The sequence below is a fragment of the Elephantulus edwardii genome, unplaced genomic scaffold (assembly GCF_000299155.1).
Source record: "Elephantulus edwardii isolate Elephantulus edwardi_28Jun2011 unplaced genomic scaffold, EleEdw1.0 scaffold00236, whole genome shotgun sequence".
In the NCBI taxonomy this organism is placed as follows: domain Eukaryota; kingdom Metazoa; phylum Chordata; class Mammalia; order Macroscelidea; family Macroscelididae; genus Elephantulus; species Elephantulus edwardii.
The window spans coordinates 512,154-535,860 of NW_006399986.1; the positions used below are offsets into that span (position 1 = coordinate 512,154).

General features: G+C 48.8%; 1 protein-coding gene across 1 annotated transcript; it reads right to left on the reverse strand.

The window, feature by feature from the left end:
* Positions 1-6,777: 6,777 nt before the first annotated feature.
* On the reverse strand, positions 6,778-21,013 carry SLC1A5 (solute carrier family 1 (neutral amino acid transporter), member 5). The gene is made up of 8 exons (XM_006898621.1): positions 20,442-21,013; positions 17,293-17,335; positions 16,474-16,533; positions 14,898-15,064; positions 9,970-10,203; positions 8,873-9,067; positions 8,625-8,759; positions 6,778-7,000 (listed from the first exon to the last, which is right to left on the reverse strand). The coding sequence occupies exons 1-8, from the start codon at positions 21,011-21,013 to the stop codon at positions 6,778-6,780; spliced, it is 1,629 nt and encodes a 542-aa protein (XP_006898683.1).
* Between the last annotated feature and the right edge of the window lie 2,694 nt (positions 21,014-23,707).

The following is a 23,707-nucleotide window of genomic DNA, read 5'->3' on the forward strand; positions in this document are numbered from 1 at the left end:
GAATTATAACTTTGGAAACCCAGAGGAGGGGTGTTACGACTGGGAATCGACTCAGCAGGCAGTGGATGTGGGTGCTCTTTTTTGGTTTTTGTTTGCTTATTTGTTTTTGAAAGGCAGAGTACAGGTTGCTATAAAAAGAATGAGGGTGGCCTAGTGGCAAGAAGCTGTGCTGCAATCCTGAAGGCACGTTGTTCGAACCCACTGCATGCTATGCTGGAGAAGTAGAGGCAATCTCCTCCTGTGCCAGTCGGATCAGATTCAATGGTATATAACAAAAAGAAAAACAAAACAACAAAAATAAGAGAGGGAAAATAGAAGGAAAAAAATAAAAAGAACGAGGGTTGCTAAAGAGTAACAACTAATCTGCTGAAAAAAGAAGAAAAAAGAGCAAGGGGCAGCATGGAGGCAGCTGTGTCTTACCTCTATCAATTTCACAAGGGGAACTGGCCCCATCATCAGCATCTACAGTACAAAACCAATTCCCATGAGGTCAGACATGCCACACATGTTCCCACAACACTTTCTACCAATTCCAACTGCACTCCTATTGGCCTATTGGTCTACTACTCTCCTGGGTCCCAAATAGGTTGCAATAGCTATGCTGAGCTCACAGAGCCATACTCGTGATTATGAAGTTTATTAGAAAAGTTAACAGGTTATAATTCATGTTGGCAACAAGATACAATTTCTCAGTCAGGGAAGCTTCTGAAGTATGTTCATAGGCCCTTCAGGCCACTTCAAACTTTTTTTCCCCTTGTTTTGTACCATCAAATCAGATCTGACTGGTACAAGAGGAGATTGCCCCTTCTTCTCCAGCGGAGCATCTGGTGGATTCAAACTGTGTGCCTTGAGGATTGCAGGGCAGCTTCTTGCCACTAGGCCACCAGAGCTCCCTCATTTTAAACTTTCACCAAGATCTGCAATTGAGTATTTCATTCCATGAAAGTCCATGTCTGCATCATTGATCCAGAAGGTCTACTGGTCCTAAACACATTGCCAGTGGATTAATTCTGATTCAGTGATTATGGACAGAGAACTGCCCCACAAGGTTCCACATCTGTAACTCCTCCTTCAGTGTGTCCCTGTGGTGGCAGGCATGCTGCTGTGATACTGGAAACCATGGGACCAGTATCTCAGACCCCAGGAAGCAGTGTCTCTCATGGTGGACAGCTTTCACCAAAGCGTCTTAGACTTAGAGTAGGAAGCAAGATAGGCCATCTACTCCTGCAATAATCAGTGAAAACCTTATGAACAGCCAGACATAGAGCTCCAAGATGAGCCTCTGGGTTTGAAAAGTGCTTAAAACATGAAGACCCTCAGGAGGGTGGATTGATTCAATGGCTCTGACCTCGCAAAACTCCCACAATGCATCATTCGGTGTAGTCTGAGGGCCATGGCAGTGTTTAACCAAAAGGTCAGCAGATCTAACCTACTAGCCGCTCTTTGGGAGCAAGATGTGCTTGTCGGCTTCAACTCACAGCAACTTCCATGTACGAGAAATCACAACACCATTGTCTGGTCCTTTGCCTTCTTCGCAATCTCTCTGGTGCACAAATGCACTGCTGCAGCCTCTCTGTCCATTCAGTTTGTTGGAGGGGGGGGCTGTCTTCCTCTCTTTTGTTGATGTTCAAAGCATAATGTCCTTCTCCAGGGACTGGTCCCTCCTGGCAACATGTTCAAAGTATTTGAGACAAAATCTTACCTTCTTATTGCTAAAGAGCACGCTGTCTGTACTTCTGTCATGACAGGTTTGAAGTTGGCAGTCCTATGGTGTATTTATTTTTCTTTTTTTACTAGTTTATTTACAAAATTCTAATACAAATTCGAACAAATTATTTCAATTTCCCTCACCCCCCCCACCTAACAAATTGTACAATCCAATGATTAATCCCCTCTCCCCCCTGCACATCCACATCCCTCTGCTTCCAGCCTCTCCCACCCCTCCTGGATCCTTCTACTCATTCTACAATAACGGTCTTACACAATATTTATCCCTGTGAAACTGAGTTAGTTCACTCAGCATAATGCTCTCCAGTCCCTCCCAAGTTGTTGTTGTTGGTAAGTGTCTTCGAGTCACAGGTGACTCACAGCGACCCTATGAAGGAGAGTCCTCAACGCTTGGCTGTCTCTCATCCTCTCTCCAGGTTCATAGGGTTTCCGGAGGCAAACTATTATGGAAGTGGACGCCACTCCTCCTTCCAAGCTTGTTTTAATCAGGGAGCTCCACTCCACTCTCTGTCCAAAGAACTTACAAAGTTATTGCTCCTGCGTGCTGCATAGTATTTCATTGTGTGAATATACCATAATTTCTCAATCTCTTCATTTGTAGTTGGACATATGGGCCGTTTCCATGTTCTTGCAATGGTGAATAATGCTGCTATGAACATTGGTGTACATATCTCAGTTTGTGCCTCAGTTTTCATATTCTCAAGGTATATTCCAAGTAGTGGAATAGCTGGCGTATTTCATATTCTTCACCAACACCACAAGCACCTAACACAGGGTTTAACCATCAGGAAAGGCATGCATCAGGGTTGTATCCTTTCTCCATACCTATGAAATCTATACTGAGAGCATATCATTCAAGAAGCTGGGCTCTATGAAGGATGTGGCATCAGGGCTGAAGGAAGACTCGCCGACCCCCTGTGTTATGCAGACAACATAATCTCATTTGCTGCAAGTGAAGAGGACTTGAAGCACTTGCGGAAGAAAATCCAAAGAAAACATCTCAATCCAAGGAAAACAAAACCAAATTCCTCACCACTGAACCAAACAACCTCACAGTAAGTGGAGGAAAGACTGGGGTTGTCAATGATTTCATTTCACTTAGATCCACAATCAACACCCATGGAAGCCCATCAATCAATCAAATCATTGCTGTCAAGTTGGAACAAACTCCTAGCTGTGTCTTTAGCGGTTTCCTAGGCTACAAATTGCACAAGAGGAGATTGTTTGTCTTTCTCCTGAGGAGCCACTGGTGGATTTGAACCACCAGAGATCTGGTCTTTGGGTTAGCAGCACAACTCCGTACGGACTAGGCCCCCAGAGCCCCCCACACATGGAAACAGCAGTCAAGAAGAAAATAATGCCCTGCAATTGGCAAATCTTTTTGTTTGTGTTTGAGCCACAGCGAGTACACACGGAATCAAATGTGAATGATGTCTTCCTTCTTCATGGCAATCGTCTGCTGACTAGCATTAAGTAAACAAGCAAGATTTTAACGATTTGCAAGATACTATCTATAATGAAGCCCAGACCGGCAATGCCTTGGGGCACCTGGCAGAAGTCAGCGAAGGGACCTAGGAAGATGTTATCAGAGATGTTTAACAGGCTTTGGCAATGCCTGAGGCAGGAGTCCAGAAAGAGGGCAGCGGAGACAAGACACCTGTATAGCCCACATCCTGCACTCAAAAGAGCCAGGACTTAAATTGCCTGGCAGGTGGCTTTACTCAAATAGCAAATTCTGGGTTACAAAAAAAAAAGAAAATGATGTTAGGTGCTATCTGTTCGACTGACTCACAGCCACCGTATGAACAGATCTGAACCTTGTCCTATTCCACACTGTCCTCACTATCTGACAGGTTCAAGCCCATTGTTGTAGTCACTGTGTCAATCTGTCCTGTTGAGGGACTTCCTCACATTTCCTAGATAACGGACTGGTACCTCCTGGCAAGAGATCAAAAAAATGTGAGATGAAGTTTCACCATCCTTGCCTCTGAAAAAAAAAAAAAAAAAACCACCACCAAAAAACCAAGCAAACAAAAGCCCAAAATTATACCTGACCTATTATTGGGACTATTTAAATAGTGACATTTCCAGTATCAAGGTTATTATTGTTGTTAGGTGCTGTCGAGTCGAGCATGACTCATAGCGACCCTATGAACAAAAGATCTGAACCCTGTTCTGTCCTGCGCCATCCTTACACTTCCTGACACACAAGAGCCCATTGCAGCAGTCACCGTGTCAGTCCACCTGGTTGAGGGTCTTCCTCTCCTTCGCAGACCCTCCACCCTTCCCAGCATCATGTCCTTCTCCAAGGTATAGCACCTCCTAGCATCATGTCTGAAGTACGTGAAGTGAAGCCTCATCATTCTTGCCTCCAAAGAGCACTCCGGCTGCACCCTCCCCAAGTTCGTTCTCTTGACTGTCCATGGGATGTTCAGGGCTCTTCTCCAACATCACAGCTCAAAGGCGTCAATTCTTTTTCTGTCATTTTTTTAAAAAAACAAAACAACACAACCCCTTTGTGTGTGTGTGTGTGTGTGTGTGTGAGACACTTTCTTTTTTAAGGTTTAAAAAATTGTTGCATGCTTTCAAGTCAGATCCAGACTTCTCATCCTTCTCCAGCAGAGAATCCGGTGGACTCGAACCGTGCCCCTTCAGGATTCCTGCCACCAGAGCTTCTTTTTCTGTCATCTTCACTCATTATCTAGCTCTCGGATGCATAGCTAGTAATCGGAAAGACTATGGCCTGAATCAGATGCACCTTAGTCTTCAAACTGACAGCACTCCTCCTCCTCAATAATTTGGAAAGGTCCCTACGTGTAGATTTTCCCAGTGCAATGTGTCTCCTTATTTCCTGACTGCTGGTACTAAGGGTGTTAATTGTGGAACCAAGCAGGATGAAGCTGTAAATTCTATTTCTCTTGCTTCCCTCCACCCGTTTTATCTTTATTATTATTATTATTATTTGTGTGTGTGTGCGTGCGTGTACCGTCAAATCAGATCTGACCGGTCCAGGAGGAGATTGTCCCTCCATCCTCGGCAGAGCATCTGGTGGGTTCGAACCGTGCGCCTCTGGGATTGTAGTTGCAGTTCCTTGCCACTAGGCCACCAGAGCTCCCCTCAGTTTTATCTTTATTGTTCTTGGATCCACACAGCAAAATACACCTTTCTATCGTTTCTATGTGTCCGATGCCATGACACATTCCTTCCTTGAATTGTGCTGTCATTTCCTCGGCTCTTCCGCATCCATCCTCCACATTTACATGAACTCACAGGCTCCCTCTGAGATGCTGTTACTGCTATGATCTCATTCTAAGCAGTTTTTTTTAAAAAAAAAAAAGTATAATGTCCATACAAAATGAACGAATGGCTGGAGGAAATACCAATCTGTTTTGTAAACTTTCATTTGAAATGTAATAAAAAGTTAAAAAAGGAAAAGAATATAATGCTCCAGGCAGACATTCTTTACTGGTTAAATTAAACTATTGGTTCTAGTACAGAGGAAATTGTGAAGATGGCCAGGGATTGGGTAGGATTTTAATGTTATAAATTAGTCAACTTAAATATCCCTAACATGCTACATTTAAAGATTTCAGGGGATATTGGAGCTTAAGGTTTAAATATTAGTTCAGGAAAATAAGTTCAAGGGCTTATCCAGCCTTTGTGGTTCTATAAAGTCTCAACTCATTCCCATTAAGTTGGAACCGACTCAAAGCTGACTCCTCATTGGGTTTCTGAGGTTGTAAAACACGCAGAAGGCTAGGGAGCTCTGGTGGCCTAGTGGCAAGAAGTTGCACTGCAAATCCCAGAGGCGTATGGTTCAAATCCACCAGACGCAGATGCTCTGCTGGAGAAGGAGGGACAATCTCCTCCTGTACCAGTCAGATCCGATTTGATGGTACACACACACAAATAATATATAAAATAGATATAAAATATTAAAGTGACAAGGGAGCTGCACTGCAAGCCCAGTGGTTCAGATCCACCAGGTTCTCTGCTGGAGGAGGGGCAATCTCCTCCTGTACCAGTCAGATCTGATTTGACAGTACACATAAAAAAAAATAATAAAATTTTTAAAAAATATTAAAGTGAACAAATGTTTTGTGTAGATACAGAGTTTGGTGAGTTCTCGTGGCCTAATAGTAAGAAGCTGCGCTGCAATTCCAAAGGCATGCGGCTCAAATCCACCAGCTGCTCCGTGGGAGAAGGGTGGACAGTCTCCTCCTTTGGGATTAACTGCCTCTGAAAACCCTTCGGAGGGTCAGCTACGGGTTGGTTCTGACTTGACGGTACCCAACAACAACAATAAAATTATTAATACATGTAATTCAGTAACATTAAGTGTGTTGTGCAACCACTCCTATTCCTAATTGTAAATTTTCCCGTGAGTTTCTGATAAACAGATATTTTTGCTAGTTCTGGCCGAGCTTCTTTTCTTTTCCCCCTCCCACCCTGGCTAGTGGGTTTGATCAAATGTTAAAAACAAACCTGATTAGTTTGAGTGTACACAACATTTGATTTTATTATTTAAAAAGCATCCTCTGGAGTAACAGCTATCCTCAGCCTCCCCTCCCAGGGCCCTAGGCAAACTGCTTTTTCTGTGGAGAGAATGGAGGCCTTGGCGACAGGGCTGGCTGTACCACGGATGCATGCCACACGTGTGCAAAAACGCCCGTACACACATATTCACACACGCACGGTCTCCAGCAATAACAGCATATGCGCAAGCATCATGTCGGAATGTCCTTCCCTCAAAGAGGGTACAATCCCACATTGTGACCTGTAGGCCCAACGGGCTTTCGGGTGGGTGCAGCAGGGAGACAGTGACTTCTTCTGGGGGCTTAGCCTTGAGTGAGGGCCAGAAGCTGAGGACCAGGGAGACTGGTAGACCCACATTCACAACCACCTCACAGATAGGCCTTAGGAATCTGATGTTGGGAGGAGGCTCGGGCCTCTGGCCCCCCCAGCCCTTCTTCGTCTAATTGTCCATTCCATTGGCTCTCGCGTCCAAAGCGCCACCCCCATCACGGCAGGGAGAGTCGCCAGCAGCATTTACATGACCGATTCCTTCTCAAAGGTGTCAGCGTCCCCAGTGGGGACTGGGTGGGGCTTGAGGAGGGGGTTCCCTTCCTCAGTGGGGGCCGGGAGCGTCTCACTCTTCACGTGGATCAGCTCCGGCACCGTGCTCTTTGGCTCTGTGCGATCCACATAATGTTGGAGAAGTCCCGCCCCAAAGGCATCACCTTCCACGTTGAGGACAGTGCAGGACCGGTCCCTGTGAGAGGAGGCAACGGAGGAGTGAGTGGGGTGGACAGAGGAACAACCAAGGCCACCCAGTCCTTCTTTTCCTCTTCCTCTGAAATCTTAGAAGTCTTCCTCCCTCACTTCCTCCCACTGCTCCGAGACCTCAAAGCTCACCCTGCCATGCTTCTAGATCCCAAAAGGGTCCTTTTTTTCCTAGAATCTCGTATTTCTCCAAAGCCCACACAGTCCCATCACACTTCTGCTTTATAAGAGAGCAATGAGCTACTTCTGAAAGGTCATAGCCTTGAAAATTCCCTGGAACAGTTTCACTCAGCACATAAAGGGTCTCTGTGGTTTAAAAAAAAAAGCAGCACAGGACAGTGACCGACAACGTGATTGTTACGTGTAACCTGAAGAGGAACTGCTGCACTGTTTTCCAATCCTGATGCACTCAGTGCTGAATCAGGACAGCTACTGGTCACAAGCACGCCCCTTCCCGGGGCCTCCCCTGAACACCATCTGCGTGGCCAGATGTGAACTCTTGGCTGACCTCTCACAAAAAACCCCTAAAATTCCTTACAGTTATGCAAGAAGCATTGGGGAAAAGGCGCAATAGAAATGCATGAAAGGGTAAGAGGTCAAATACAAGAATGCAGTCTGGTTGGTGGTGGGTTGTTTGAGTTTTTTAAATTTTTACTTCCTCTTCATTTTAAAGAGCCCTGATGGTGTGTCGTAAATGTCTCAGGCTGCTAAACGAAAGGTTGGCTGTTCAAATCTACCATCTGCTTTGCAGAAGAAAGATGGGCACCATTGAGATTTACAGCCTCAGAACTGACTTGATAGCAGTGAGAAGTCTGGTGTATGTGTTTTAGGAGGCTCGTGGTGCAGTGGTTAAAGTGTCCAGCTACGAACCAAAAGCTTGGCGGTTTGAATCCACCAGCTGCTTCACAGGAAAAGAAAAAAAGAGACGGCAGTTTGCGGCAATCTCCTCGCGTAAAATTTACTGCTTCTGAAAATCCTCTGGAAGGGTCAGCTATGGGTCAGTTCCAACTCAATGGCAATCAATAATAATGGTACATATTGCTGTTGTTGTGTACCACAGTGTTGGAACCAATCCATAGCTGACCCTCCAGCGGGTTTTCAGAGGCAGTTAATCGCATTGGAAGAGATGGTCCATCCTTCTCCTGTGTAGCTGCTGGTGGCCTTGAACCTTGTGCCTTTGGAATAGCCGTGCAGCTACTTGCCACAAGGCTACCAGAGCTCCCTATGTATGTAATAGGCTCCAATGTCATCGTTATGACCTCTTTCTTCCCTCAATCCCTTAGACATCATCCTCAACAGAATTGTCCCATAAAGGAGACACTATTATCTGCATTTTACAGACAGAGACACTGAGGCACAAGATTTATGGACTTGCTCAAACTCATACTAACCAGTAATGGTGGTACCCATTTGAACCCAGGCAGTTGGTCTAACAGCCTGCTCTATGAAACACTAGGGTATATCACATTTCTAGAATTCTCAGAATACCCTAAAAATCCTGTGCTTTCTAGAACTCCTTCCCTCATCAACTTCTCTTCCCAGAGATTCTCAAAGACCCTCCTGTTTAAACCTTCTCATGGGGACGTGCCCCAAGAGTCCCAGCCCACACTCACACCAGCCAGTCTACGGCCAGGATCAAGGACAGATAATCAACAGGCAGGCTGATAGCTTCGAGAATGATGGCCAGTGTGAGGACCCCTCCGGCAGGGATGCCCGCTGCCCCCACGCTGGACGCTGTGGCAGTGACCCTAGAGGGGGAAGAAAACAGGAGGTCACAGAGGAGAAGTGCAGTGGGAGAGGTTGGAGCAAAAGTCCTGCTCCCTGGGGCGCCCTCAGCTCGCGTCCACTCTTGACCACTTACAGGATAGTGATGATGTTCACCATGTCCAGAGACTGATGGCTGAGCTGGGCGATGAACACAGCGGCCACGCACTGGAAGAGAGCCGCCCCGTCCATGTTGACCGTGGCCCCAATAGGCAGGATGAAGCGGCTGATGTGTTTGGACACGCCATTCTTTTCCTCCACACACTTCATCATCAGGGGCAGTGTGGCCGAGCTGGTGGGAAGGAGGGACCAGGGACTTGGGTTAATTCACTGGTGGGGCTACTTCATCACCAACCACCAATGCCAGGTTTACCAGCTCAGCTTCCCCCAAATCCCCGCCCACTGACTCAGACCACACCCACCCATAAAGCCCCGTCCACCACCCAGACAAACCCTAAAGAAGCCCCGCCCACCACTCATACACCCCACATGCTCCTTCCTTTCCACCGAAGCCCCTACTTTCAGATCACTTGACCAATCAAGGCTCTGCCCACAAGCCTTGCAGGCCCCGCCCTACCAACCTAGACCACGCCCCCGGCACAGGCCCCACCCACCAGCCCAGACCACGCCCTACCAACCTAGACCCGCCTCCTATCACCCACATTCCCTGCCAGATTCTCAAATTTTAAGGGACCTGGGTGCCCAGGGAGGGCAGAGACTGCGCCTCAACTCCAAATACACACAAAAATTTGCACCCAAGTTCTAAAATGCTCCAAGTTCTCATGGGGCCTCCCCTCTACCAATCGTAGGCCCTTTTCTGTGGAGTTAGGGTTGGGGTTGGGGTGGGACCTTCAGGGCAGGCTATAGGACAAGGGAAAAGGTGGCTGGGGTGGTTCCCAGAGTGCACAAAGAATCCCCAGGGTTGGAGGTGAGTTGCTACAGGGGCGATTCTTATGCAGGGAGGACATTTCTACAGCAGGTGGTGGTATCCTAAGGGGTTTTGTTTGTTTTTAGGAAGAGAGAGAGGCAATCTAGAACCTTCTAGGAATAGAATAGAATAGAATAAAAAATGTGTCTCTTGTATTCAGATCTAACCATCCCCAAATGCCAAATTCTAGGACTCTTCAGTCAATGAGCCAATCCCCCCAACTCCCCAAATGAAACCCCCCCACCCTGGTCACCCCCAGACCATACCTGGAGGAGGTCCCGAAGGCGGTGGCCAGTGGGGTCATGATGCCCCAGAGGAAGCGGTAGGGGTTCTTGCGGGTGAACAGGAAGTAGATGAAAGGCAGCACCAGGAGCCCGTGGATGGCGTGGCCCAGCAGGCAGCACAGAACGTATTTGCCCAGCCTGGCGAAGAGGGTCACCACGTCCTCCATCTCCACAATCTTGCCGGCCACCAGGAACATGATGCCCACGGGGGCGTACCTACACACCCGGGAGACAGACAGATGGCTGCGTCTGACCACGTGCACATTCAGTGAGTGCCAGGGCCCATTTGGCGTAGTGGTAAGGAGTTCTGCTGCCAACTCAAAGGCACGCGGATCAAATCCACCAGCTGTTCCACCGCATAAAGACCTGCAATCTCCTTCCACGCACTTTACTGCCTCTGAAAACCCACTGGAGGGTCAGCTGGGAGTCTGACTTGACAATAATCTGGCTTAACTAGCAAAACAGTCTGCCTTTAGCATTATGCTTTTTTTCCCCAAAAAAATTTTTCAATTTTTTCTTATTTTTAATTTCAATGATTGTTTACAGAGATTTTGAATTTCCATTCATTCACTGTTGCATTAAAAATTTCTTCATGAGCTCTGGTGGCCTAGTGGCAGGAAACTGCATTGCAATCCCAGAGGTGCACGGTTCTAATCCACCAGATGCTCTGCTGGAGAAGGAGGAACAATCTCCTGTACCAGTCAGATTTGATTTGACGGTACACACACAAAATAAAATTAAAAAATAAAAATGTTATTGAGATTTTAATGAAAGTTTATAAAGGACTTGGGTTTCCAATTCTTCATTGTTGCACAAGAATTTTCAAAAATTTTTATTGATTTTTTTTTTCTTGTGTACCGTCGAATCCGATCCTCCTGGCACAGTAGGAGATTACTCCTCCTTCTCCAGCAGAGAATCTGGTGGATTTGAACTGTATGCCTTTGGGATTGCAGCGCAGCATCTTGCCACTAGGCCATCCGAGCTCCCGTTTCTATTTGATATCTTAACAAATATTTACAGAAAACTTGGATTTCCATTCATTCATTGTTGCATTTGCCTCCCTACACTCCCTCCACGTTCACTTTTCTCTTTAAAAAAAATTCTCACTGTTGCACAGTATTATGCTTTTTATTAAGAATCATCTATATGGAGTGAATCCTCTGTTATGGAGTTGTGCTTCTGACCCAAAGGTTTGAATCCACCAGCTGCTCCAGGTGAGAAAGATGGACAACCTCCTCCTATGTGATTTACAGCCTCAGAACCCCAAGGGGTGGAGGGTTTGCGGGGGGGGGGGGAGTTGGGGGTTCAGCAAAGAGTTGATCTCAACTTGATCTCAACAAGAGTTAAAGTGGCAACAGCAACTTGAAAGATAAGAGGCTCAGTGGGTAAGGAATTTATGTTAATAGGAGGAACAATTTAGAAAAGGAAAATGATTAAACTCAATCCAAGTTGTATTTAATTAGGGTGGAGTGTGATGTTTAGAACTCAGCTTAAATTAAGAAACTGGCCTTTTATTTGTTGTTTTCTTTCTTATTTGTTTTGAAATTTAAGTATTCTTTATTCAAAGTTGAAAAATGTAAGGCATGGCATTGTTGCAAAAAGTCACGTATAAAACTCTGCAGCTGGTAAGAAGGCGATATAAAAAGTAGATTTTTAAATGAGTGGCATCCACTTCTGAAATAGCTTGCCTCCGGAAACTCTATGAACTTGGAGAAACGATGAAAGTTATACAATTGTTTGGGTCTTTCATAGGGTCGCTGTGATTCGTCTATGACTAGACAGCACTTAACAACACCAACACCAACACCAACACCAACACCAACACCAACACCAACACCAACACAGAGAGTTCTCTGGGCCTGGTGGATATAAAGTTATGCTACCAAGTCAAAGGCGGGTGATTTTAATCTGTGGCCCTCAGGACTGGTTTTAATTATTTTTGGTCAAACATTCTTCTAAGTGGTACAGCACTTGTCTGTCCATTTGCTGTACAGAGGTAACCTGTGATTGCTGTGATGTTAAACACTGTGACACTGATGCACCAAATATGATAATGGTTACCCGTGGTGGACCTCCCCGATTAAAAGAAGCTTGGAAGCAGGAGTGGCATCCTCTTCCGAAATAGCTTGCCTCTGGAAACTCTATGAACTTGGAGAAACAACGAAAGTTATACAATTGTTTGGGTCTTTCGTTCATAGAATCACTATGAATTATCTATGACTCAACAGCACTTAAAAACAATTATAAATTATCATTATTGTTGTTGTTATGTTCTGTCGAGTCACTTGCGACTCATAGCGACCGTATGTACAACAGCCCCAAACTCTGCTCTGTCCTGTGCCAATTGCACTGTATAGTACTTTTAAAATTCAGAATTGAAACTCTTTTTCAACAGCCGCTGGAGGTTCCTGACACAGCTGGTGGGGGCAGCACTGAAGCTCCGACTTCCTCTCGATGCCCACGTACTTCAGGGCATCTGCTTGGCTGGATCGGTAGTCAAAGAACAGTTCCTCTCCAGTCTGGACGGCCCACTTGGCAAAGATGCCGACCCTATGGTCGCCACTGACCATGGTTTGGATTGACAGAGGGATTTGCAAAGTGAATCTTGCTACTCTCAAAGGGTCCACACTGTTGTTGCTAGCTGGCATCTGGTAGACTGTGACTAACAGCAACCCTAGGAACAACATATCCGAACCCTGTCTTATCCTATGCCATTCTCACAATCTGATATACTCAAGATTATTATTATCATTACTGTATCAGTCCATTTCATTGAAAGGCTTCCTCTCTTTCTCTGACCCTCCACCTTTCCAAGCATGATGTCTTTTTTTCCCCCAAGGACTAAGGCTTCTCTTTTTAATTTTATAATGATTTATTTACAAAGTTTGAACACATTGTTTTTCACAAAAAAGTCCTTCCCATTTCTTTCACCTCCCACCCATTGAATTGTGTAACCCTATGATTAACAGCCCCCCCCAAACACACACACACCCCATTTGGATCCTCATACTCATTTTACAATAATGGTTTGTATACAGTATTTGTTCTTGTGGGACTGAGTTCACTCAGTATAATGCTCTCTGGTTCCTCCCAAGTTAGGTAGGACGGGCCTCCTCTCTTGACAACATTCTCAAAGTATGTGAGATGAAGTTTTACCATCTTTGGCTCTTAGAAGCACCCTGTACTTCCTCCAAGATAAGACTTCTTTTGAATTGGAATCTGTTTGGCTGTGTGCATTCTCATCGACCACAACAAAGTAAAAGAAGAGAGGACATAGTGTAACAAAGGGAAGAAGTGATACAGAGATGGGCAGAGACGGGAGTTACGTGTTCGTTACAGAACGCCAAGTATCGCCTGTCATCACCAGAAGCTAAGAGAGAAGCAGGAAACAGTTTCCACCCCACCCCCTTAAGAAACCAAATCTACACAAACTCTGGTGTGTCACTTCCAGCCTCCTCCACTGGGACAATCAAATTCCTCCGTTTCAAGATATTTAAGACCAGGAATCTGTGGTCATTTAATGTAGCAGCCACAGGACAGCAATACCCATTCTCCTCCCTTTTAGTAACAGAAGGCGTTATTTCCCAGCTGTCTTTGCAGCTAGGTGTGGCCAGCAACCCAAGTTCCAGCCAGTGGGATGTACCCACAAGTCAGACAGATAATTCATTCATGGCCAACGAGTTGGGACGGATTCATAGCGGACCCTCCAGGGGATTTTCGAGGCTGTAAATGGCACAGGAGATTGTCCAGTGTTCTTCCACAGTCTGTGGATTCAAACTGCCAGAGGCATGGCCTTGGGGTTAGCAGCGCAACTCCCACTGGACCATGCCAACAGTTGTCAATTGTTATGTACTGTCCGTCTTTCTCCTGTAAAGCAGCTGGTGGATGTGAATCGCATGTCTCTGGGCTAGCGGTGCAAATCCTGACCACTGCGTCACCAGAGCACTCAAATAAAGATTAAAACTTTAGTTCACTGAATCGGTTCCAAGTCAGCTAGGCAGTTGAATGTCTCTCCATTGCGTTTCCAAGGCTGTCCATCATAATAGATGGAAATTGCCCGTCTTCCTCACTAGGAGGCGCTGGTGGACACAGTCTTTGGGTAGTTGTGCAACAACGCACACTACGCACCTGGCCACCTGATCTCCCTCAATAAATATTAGCTATTATTATTTACAGTGGGCCGGGCACCATCCCAAGATCTTTATAGGTGTTAACTCGTTTGGGCCTGACTAAAATTGTGATTCAATGGTAGTATTCTCATTCTCCATGCCAGAGACCCAGGTTCAATTCCCAGCCACTGCACCTCATGTGTGGAACCACCAGCAGTCTGTCAGTGGACGGTATAGACTAGGAAGAAAGGCCTGGCAATCAACTGCCCAAAATCAGTCAATAAAAACCCCTTTGGGACTTAGATTTAAGATCCCTCAATGGATGGTAAGGATAGTACAGGGTCCTCTCTCATTGCTGAGTGGGATTTGATTCATAACTGACCCTCTCTAGTGGGTTTTCTGAGGCTGTAAATTGCACGGAAGGAGACTGTCTGTCTTTCTCCTGAGGAGCGCCTGGTGGATTCAGCTGGTGAGTGAGGCACAGTTTTCACGTTAACAGCACAATTCCCTACAGACTATGCCATCGGAACTCCCTAGAACAAGACCAGGAACCATTAACTTCCGAAGTGCACAAGGTTCCCATGAGGCTGGTGCTATCAAAATCCAGGGAAAACTGAGGCACAGAGAGGGAAAGCCACTAGGCTGAGGCCACACAGCCAGGAAGTGGTAGATGTTGGGTTTGACCCCAAGCCATCTCACTCCAGGGAGTGGATGGGAAGTCACCTCCCTTGCACAGCCGTGGCCCGGCTGTCACTGGCTAGTCCCCCCACTGTGCACCCCGCCCTGTTCCCCTCGACCTACCACATGATCCAGGAGACCAGCACCATGGTGGCATCGTTGAAGGAGTTGAAGAAGCGGATAAGAAGCTCGCCCTCGGGTCCTAGCTTCCGCAGGGCCACACCAAAGACGATGGCAAAGACCACCAGGCCCAGGATGTTCATGCCTTCCACCTCCTCTCCATGAGGCACCTGCGGGGGGACAGGGGCGGGGACTCAGTCAGCCTGCGTAGCCAGCAGTCACAGCCACCGAGAACCAGCAGTGACAACACAGCTATTCCATCTGCCTTCCACTTCCAGTCAGAGTCCAGAGGACCCACTGGGTAGTCAGTCACCAAGGACAAGGGAGCATGGGAACTTCGAAGTCAGGGAGGACTTTCTGGAGAAGGGTGTATCTGAGCACAGGGAGGTGAACAGGTTAAAGAGGTCAAGTACAAGGTCCTAAACGGAGCAATCAGAATGGCCTGGAAATGAGAGTAACGTAGGCATTTCAAGAATGGAAAGGCATCCACTGTAGTTGGACTGGACAGAGCTGGGAGAGGGTCATGGGATGAGGTGAGGCAGGTGGGCAAGAGTCAGAGCCCAGGGTAAGGAGCCTGGGCTGTCTTTCTCCTGAGGGCACTTGGGAGCCATGGCAGGATTTTGGAGCATGGGAGGGGCAAGGTCAGCTTTGCACTTTATTTTATTTTTTTTTATTATTATTATTTTGTGTGCGTGTACCATCAAATCAGATCTGATTGGTACAGGAGGAGATTGCGCCTCCTTCTCCGGCAGAGCATCTGGTGGATTCGAACCGTGTTCCTCTGGGATTGCAGTGCAGCTTCTTGCCACTAGGCCACCAGAGCTCCCCTAGCTTTGCACTTTAGAAAGACCGCCTCTGATGGTTGCCAGGGTGGTAGAAATGGCTAAGAACTAGACTCCCAGCTGGAAGGTCAGTGGTTCAAAGCCAAACAGGAGCTTTGGAAGAAAGGCCTGGTGATCTGTTCTCAACACAGATGGGGGCGTTGTGAGTTGGCGTCAACGTGACAGTTCACAGTTGGGGACCTCCTCATGGTGACCCAGTGTGACAGAGGAGAACTGCTCCGTAGGCCTTAGGCTGTGATCTTTCAGGGTCTGAACTCACTGACCGCTCCATGGGACAGAGCTGTGGCAGTCAGCATCCATGCAGCATATGGGAAAGCCTATGGGGCAATTCTACTTGGTCCTCCAGGGACACTGGTCAGGGGCAGATTGATGGCAACAGCGATCTCTAGGGGGGCAGATTTCCAGGTCTTTTCACGAGTTCAAATCACCAGCTTTTCAGTTAGTCAAATGCCACACCAAATTTCAGAGGCTCAAGAGGGCAGACAAAGGCTGAGGGGAGCTAAAACCCCCTCAAACCACACCCAACCCATGGAGACCCCCGTGTGGGACAGAGCAGAACCGCTCAATAGGGTCTGGTCGCAGGAGGCCACGCCCTTTCTCCTGAGGCAGTGCTGCTTGGACTCAAATAGCCAAAGTTCAGGTCAGTTAATGGAGTACAAACTATGGCTCTGCTCAGAGACCCTGGGAAGGGGAAAGGCAAACTGGACCCCAACCTCCCTCGCCTGGCCGCCTCTCACCTTCACCCAGGTTTCATTGTTGGCTCCACTGACCAGCTTCAGGGTATAGGAGGTGCTGTACTGCAGGGGGAAAAGTAGGCAGGAGTGAGTGCCAGCTGTCTCAGAGGTTCCCCCGCCCTGCTGCTGGTGCCAACAGTGGCTAAAACCCTTCTATCTGCCCCACCAAAATCCCCAAAACCCACCACCACCACCATTGATTCACAGTAACCCCACTGGACTGAAAAGTACTGTCTTATGAGGTTTCCCAAGGTTGTAATCTTTACGGAGGATTGCTGGTGACGTAGTGTGTAACCAGAAGGTCAGCGGTTCAAACCCACCAACCAATCTGAGGAAAAAAAGAATGGGCTGTCTCCTCCCATAAAGATGTACAGCCTGGAAACTCGAGAGGGTTTGCTGAGAGCTGCACGAGGCTCGATGGCACGGGTTAATCTTTTCTGGAAGCATCCGGTCACAGCCTTCTCTCTAGCAGCATCTGGGCGTGGATCCACACTTCACCACCGTGCCACCAGGGCTCCTTCCTCTAAACCCAGTCTCACTTCATCCTCTCCACAGCCTCACTAAAGCTGCCATCATTAATGCCCCCATTTCACAGAGGTGGAAACTGAGATTTAGAGAGATCAAGGCACAAACCTTAAATCATACAGTGAGCGTGAGTGCAGGAAGGGGCCTGGACGGGTCCCCTCCCACGTTGCCTGGAAAAACCCACCTCTAGCTTTTCCAGGCACCACCCCCAAACCAGGCTGGGCGGGGGATGCTGCAACTAGCCGTCTACCTCCCCTGCCCCGCCCTCCGCCCTTCGGACACCCCCTGCACACTCACAGAGCGGAAGGCTGCGGACACCAGGTTGGAAGGGAAGATATTTCTGCAGAGACAGACATACGAGGGATTATTACATATGGAAGACAGGGCAATGGGGCAGCGGTATTTGAGGGGGGACATCTTTGAGGCTCAGTTTGCACACAAGGGCTGCCCCCACCCATGAGTCAGCTGGTCAGGCGGAGGAGAGGCTGGGCCAGTACCCTTTCCAGGATGGGGGAGTCTTGGCCCCCGAGGGATTGCGGGCTGGAGGTGAGGAATGCTGGTTTCCCAAGCCACGCTGGGCAGGGTCACCAGGGCCTCGGCTCCACCCGCCAGACAAACTTAATACCCTGACCGTCTTGCATCAGCCACTTCCTTCTAGAGAGCAGAGAGCTGGAGGCTGGGGAGGGAGACTGACAGGTGGGAAGAGGGTGTGGTGGAAGGGAGGGAGTAACCGGGACGGCCATGTGTGGGGAGCTGGCATGTGTGTTTACGAGGCTGTCCTTGTGGGGCTCAAGGTGAGATTAAGGTAACTGGCCAGCATTTCTCTAGCACTGCATTTCAGTAAATGCTTTATACAAACGAACCCATTTAATCCTCAGGACGGGAGTCTCTAGTTCACTCAGTTCAAGTACTTCAGAAGTAAGGCCATCAGCTGATCAACTTCTAAAATATTAGTCATTGAAAAATCCCACAGAGTGCGGTTCTGCTGTCCGGGTGAGCTGGAGGCCAATGAGCGATCTGCTGAAAATAAGCCTCACAACGGCCTTTTAGGGTAAACCAAGCCAAGCTCACCACCTTCAAGTCAATCCCAACTCCACTGGGACAGCATTTGTCCCAAACCCTGAAGGACAAAGCAGAACCACCCCACACGGTGTCCAAGATCTTTATACGGAAGCTGGCTGCCTCATCTTTCTTTTGAGGAGCAGCTGGTGGTTTCGAACCACAGACCTTTTGATTAGGAGCCCAGCTCTTAATCCACCATGTCCCAAGGTTCCTCGCTCTCTGGGATAAAAACTAATGCATTGCCTTCGAGTCAGAACCTACGCATAGCTGATCCTCCAACGCATGTTCAGAGGCCATAAACCACATAAGAGGAAATCATCCCAGTAGCAGCTGGTAAATTCGAACCTCCTGCCTTTGGGTTGGAGGTGCAACTCCTTACACACTAGGCTACCAGAGCAGTGACCCATTAGACATTATTATAACCATAAACTGTTGCCACTGAGTTGGTTCCAACTCATAACAAACCTTCCACCAGGTTTCTGAGGTGGTAAATTTTTATGGGAGGAGACGGCCTAACTATGTTCCACGGAACTGTTTGTTGGTGGATTTGAACTGCCTGCCTTTTGGTTAGCAGTCCAACACATTACACAATCATGTCCTAGTGTGTGTATCTGTGCGAGAGAGAGAGAAAGAAAGAGAGCATATTGTGTGTATTGCTAAGTGTTTGTGTAGACATTTGTCTGTGTGGTACAACCATCAAGTGGGTATTTGACTTACAGGGGGGTGAGTTCCGTGGAATGCGTGTGACAGATGGTGGTAGAAAGTCACACAGCTGTTACCTTCAAGGCCAAGGGTTTCTGCGACTGTGTCAGCTGGGATAAGCTAGGGTGGCTGTGTCAGATATCACAACGGTGGTGGCCACTTGTTTCCATGTGCCTGCGTACAGCTGTGTGTCACATGGGTCTATCATAAGGCTGTGCACAGGTGTACACCTGTTGGCTACAAGATCACATAGCCATGCCAGGTTGCGTCATCAGGAGTGGAGGGTCGCCTCTGGAGTGGGGGGTCTCTGTGCCAGAAAGGTCCTCCACACAGGGGAAGACCACAGAATAAGATGTTCTCCAAGATGCTGAAATAAACAAGGACTTTCCCCAAGCACTGACACAGAGAGAAAGCCTACCTTCCCCATCTAGACTTCTAGCCTCCTAAACTATAAGAATGTATTTCTGTCGGTTGGGGCATCCACTAGTGACATTTCCCTTCTAGCAACCCTCGAGAACCAAAGCATTTGGTTCTAAGGTTGTGAGGCTGGGTCCAGCGACGCATGGTGAGGCTGTGTGCTTGTTGTGAGATACAGCGGCCACGCGAGTGTCTGAGTGCTTGTGTCCAGCTGTGTGGCATCGGTAGAGGGATGTGTGGTCATTCGTGATGTCACAGCCTAGTGCCTCAGCGTCTGGCCACATGTGAGTTACAGCTCTTTTGGCAGGCCGAAGAAAGCGGGGATAAACAGCCTTGGGGAGGGTGTGCCGGCCTGTACCCACCCAGCCTGTGGCTGAGGGGCCTCAGCTAATCTCCTCAAGCCAAGAGGTGCCTGGGTGACGTCTGGGCACCAAGGTTCTTGGTCTCGGCCGTCACAGCATGTGCGGCTGCCCCAGAGGCTAGGGGAGCCCTTCCCCTGTGACTCATCATTTCCTCCCCCTTTGCTGCCTCGGCCAGGAAGTCCCCCACCTGGAGATATTGAATCAGCAAGCCCGGAAGGCAGAGAAGGAAAGGGTTCTGTCACCCTATAAGATCCCCTCTTGGCCGTCAGGGATGGGGGTGTGGAGGAGGGAATGAAACGGAAAGGCAGAAGCAGTGGTGGTGGGAGACAGAAGTCTCCAGGAAGCTGAAAAGGGGAAGCTATGAAGCCCCAGCGATGGGAAAGAATCTGAGAAGTTTGGGTGACACGTGGTGTGGAGAGCTCTAGGGCTGAGAAGAGGACCCAAGGGGGTCCTGGGGTTCAGATCCTGGGGGTCCTCTCTTGGCTTACTACCCTGAGGTTCCAAGCCCTCTAGTTCTGGGTGCAAATCTATTCAATACCTTTTGAATGACCCCGGGCCCTCCTCTCAATAAGTTTCTCTCCTCTAATGTGCCCCAAAGACCCTGGCCCCAGCACCACTTTGTCCTCCTATGCCCCCTATTTGGCTATTGCACTCATGCTGGGAACCCTCTTAGGCTTAGATGCCCCCCAAACCTGGGACTCTGCTCCCAGATTGTGTATCTCCAGCAGCCAGGGACCTCCCTCTCTCCCCCCGCCAGCCCCATCTACACTGGGACCTGGGGATGTCTCTTTCGGGGTTCATGAGACCCAAAGCCCTGCTCCTGTCCACGTGGCCACTCCCGCCACCCCCAAGTCGCAGCTTCCGCCCGTCCACCCTAGGGCAGAAGGGCGGGAGGGGACTGACCTCAGAAGATCCAGGAACGAATCCACCACCTCCTTACTGGGGGCCACTTCATCGGCGTCCAGGGCCCTCACCGAGGTGTTGACGGTGGCGAAGGCCGCGCCAGGCTGCAGCGCCAAAGCCAAGCCCACACCGAGCGCCGACGACAACAGCGTGGTGACCAAGAAAAACAGCAGCGCCCAGGCGCCCAGGCGCCCGAGCGCGCTGGGGTCCAGACTGGCAGCGCCTCCAATCAGGCTGCACACCACCAGCGGCAGGATGATCATCTTCAAGAGGCGCAGTAGCAGCTCGCCCGGGAAGGAGAAGGCCTCCAGGCGCGCGGGGCCCAGCGCCTGAGCGCCGCCTGCCCGCGACACCCCAAGCCCCAGCGCCACACCCGCCACCACGGCCACCACCGTCAGCAGCACCAGCAGGTTGGCGCGAAGGCAGCGGCGCACCTGGGCCCGAGAACGGCAGCAGCCCCTGGGTGCGTCTTGATCGTCCTCCACCAGTACCATCGCCGAGGCACCGTTGGGGAAGGGCTGCGCCTCCGCCGCCAGGCTTTTGGGGTCTCCCCTGGGAGGATCGGCCACCATGATGGGAGACACCGAGGTTCCTTGGAGCCTAAAAGCTGGGAGAGCTTGGAAACCTCCCCAGGACACGAAGTTTGAAGAAAATCGCTGAGCGGCTGGAACTTTAGAACAGGTGGTTGGTTAACTTCGCGCTGCAAGTTCAAAGCCCCAAGTTCCTTAATTCAGAAGCTGCAGTGTCTGGGTCCCCTGAGCTGGATGCGGAGGTCTCTCTGTTACTCCAGATTGAAAAGCGAAGTGTCAAGTGTCAGAAAGCTGGGAGTTGGAAGAGCCTGGTTTTCTTGGCCCCGGGAGTCGAGGTCTTAAAGGCAGATAATTTACAGAAAGTTAGTGGCTGGTGGCGCAAATCCGGGATGTCTGGATCCGGGAGGTGGGGACCCAGAGCGCCTAGGTCCTGGAAACCAAGAGCTGAGGCTCTTAAGTTAGAGAGCGGGAAACGGAGCTCCAAGAAGCGGGGACCCTGGCTCTTGGGCCCCAAAGCGGGGAACGTAGGCTCCTGGGCACAGAAAGCGACCGCCAGCGACCCAGAGAGACAGCGGCAACTAAGATATAGAGAACCTCCAGGGCGCGCCGCGTGGCTCTGAGCCCGCCTGGCGGAAGCTGCCGGAATTAGAGTGGTGGGCGGGGCTTTGGAAGGCGGGGACCGGCACACGAGCACCAATTGGCTGCGGTGTCGGGAGTCCTGCAGCGAGCGAGGGGCGGAGCTGAGGCGTGAACCGGGAACAATAGGGCTTTCTCCGGGGGCGGGGCCTGAGGGGGCGGGGCTCCACGAGAACTCTTTCCCGCCAAGGAAACTAAGCAGTAGGTGGGTTCTTTAAATCTCAAAGGTCTTTCGGGCTCCTGGGTTCCCCCCTCAAAAAAGTGTAAGGTGCTTTGTGAGTAATTCACTTGCAAATCAACTCTTGCAATTCGTTAGCAGTCTCTAAGAACTTCAAGATGGGCAATCTCTTATGAGATTTACTGTCTCTGAAAACCCACTGGAGAGTCAGCTGTGGGTCGGTTCCGATTCTGCAGTACACAACAAGAAGAACTTCAATTCCTTGAGTGCAGTTTGATAAAGCTCCTTCCTCAAGGGATGTAAAATTTAAACGAGATGGAGTTGTTTTTAAGAATTTCTAGTTAGGACCACTACACTTTTCTGTGAATGTTCGTGACATTAAGATTGTGATTCATTCTCTCTTTAACCCCAAACGCCCTCTTCTGCTGAGTTGATTCCCTGTATTTCCTGTACTGGATTTGCAAAGAGAGTTCTGGTAGCCTAGCCGGAAGGCACGCAGTTCGAGGCCACCAGCTGCTCCATGGGAGAAACTACTCATCTTTCTTCTGCAGAGCTGTGGGGGTTGGAACCATTGACCCTTTGGTTAGCAACCCAAGGCATAAGACCATATGCCATATCAGTGACACTCTGGCTCGTTGTTGTTGTTGTTATGTGCCATCGAGTCGTTTGTGACTCATAGCGACCCTATGCACAACAGCCCTAAACCCTGCTCTATCCTGCGCCAACCACACTGCCTCAGACACACCCATCCCGATTACCCCAGTCACCGAATCAATCCATCTCATAGAGGGTTTCCCCCTCCTGCGCTGTCCCTCCACCCTCCCAAGCATGATGTCCTTCTCCAAGGACCCGTCCCTCCTGGCAACATGTCCAAAGTATGTCAGACGAAGCCCCAGAATCCTTGCCTCCAAGGAGTAGCTTGGTTTAATCCTCTCCAAGATGAATCTGTTTGTTTTCCTGGCAGTCCATGGTACATTCAGTACCCTTCTCCAGCACCACAGCTCAAAAGCATCCACTCTCCTTCTGTCCTCCCTAGTCATTGTCCATCTCTCTGATGCATAACAAGCGATTGCAAAGACCATGGCCTGTATCAGGTGCACCTTAGTCTCCAGAGAGACACCGGTGCTCCTGAGTACTTTAGAGAGGTCCCTAACAGCAGACTTTCCCATCGCGATACGCTTTTTGATTTCCTGACTGCTGGTGCCAAGAGTGTTGACTGTGGAGCCTAGCAAACTAAAGCTGTGAACAATCTCAATCTCTTCGCCATCCATCCTGACGCTGCCAATTGGTCCAGTGGTGAGAATCTTTGTCTTCTTGACATTGAGCCTCAGTCCATACTGAAGGCTGCAGTCCTTGACCCTTCGTAGCAAGTGCATGAGGTCCTCCTCAGTTTCAGCAAGCTGGCTCGTTAGAAAAGTTAATAGTCTGTTAATGCTTTTACAAGGGAGCAATGGTGAGTTAGTAAGAAATTGTGCTGTTCTCACCCCAGTAAGAATAGCAAAATTTAACAGAGCAGCAAACATCAACTACTGGGGAGGTTGCGGAGAAACTGGAACACTTAATCATTGTTGGGAGTGTAAAATGGTGCAACCACTATGGAAGGCCATATAGCGCTCTCTAAAAAAGTTGCAAATAGAAATATCATTTGACCCAGCAATTCCACTAGTGGGATATACCCTAAAGAAACCATAACTGCCACCCAGGCAGATAAATGCACACCCATGTTTATTGTGGCTTTGTTCACAATAGCAAAAAGTTGGAAACAACCTAAATGCCCATCAACAAATGAATGGATAGAGAAGCTGTGGTATACTACACTGCATTGAAAAACAAGGAACTCGTGAAATATTATTTAAAATGGATGACCCTGGAGGACATTATGCTGAGTGAAATATCTCAATCACAAAAGGACAAATACTAGC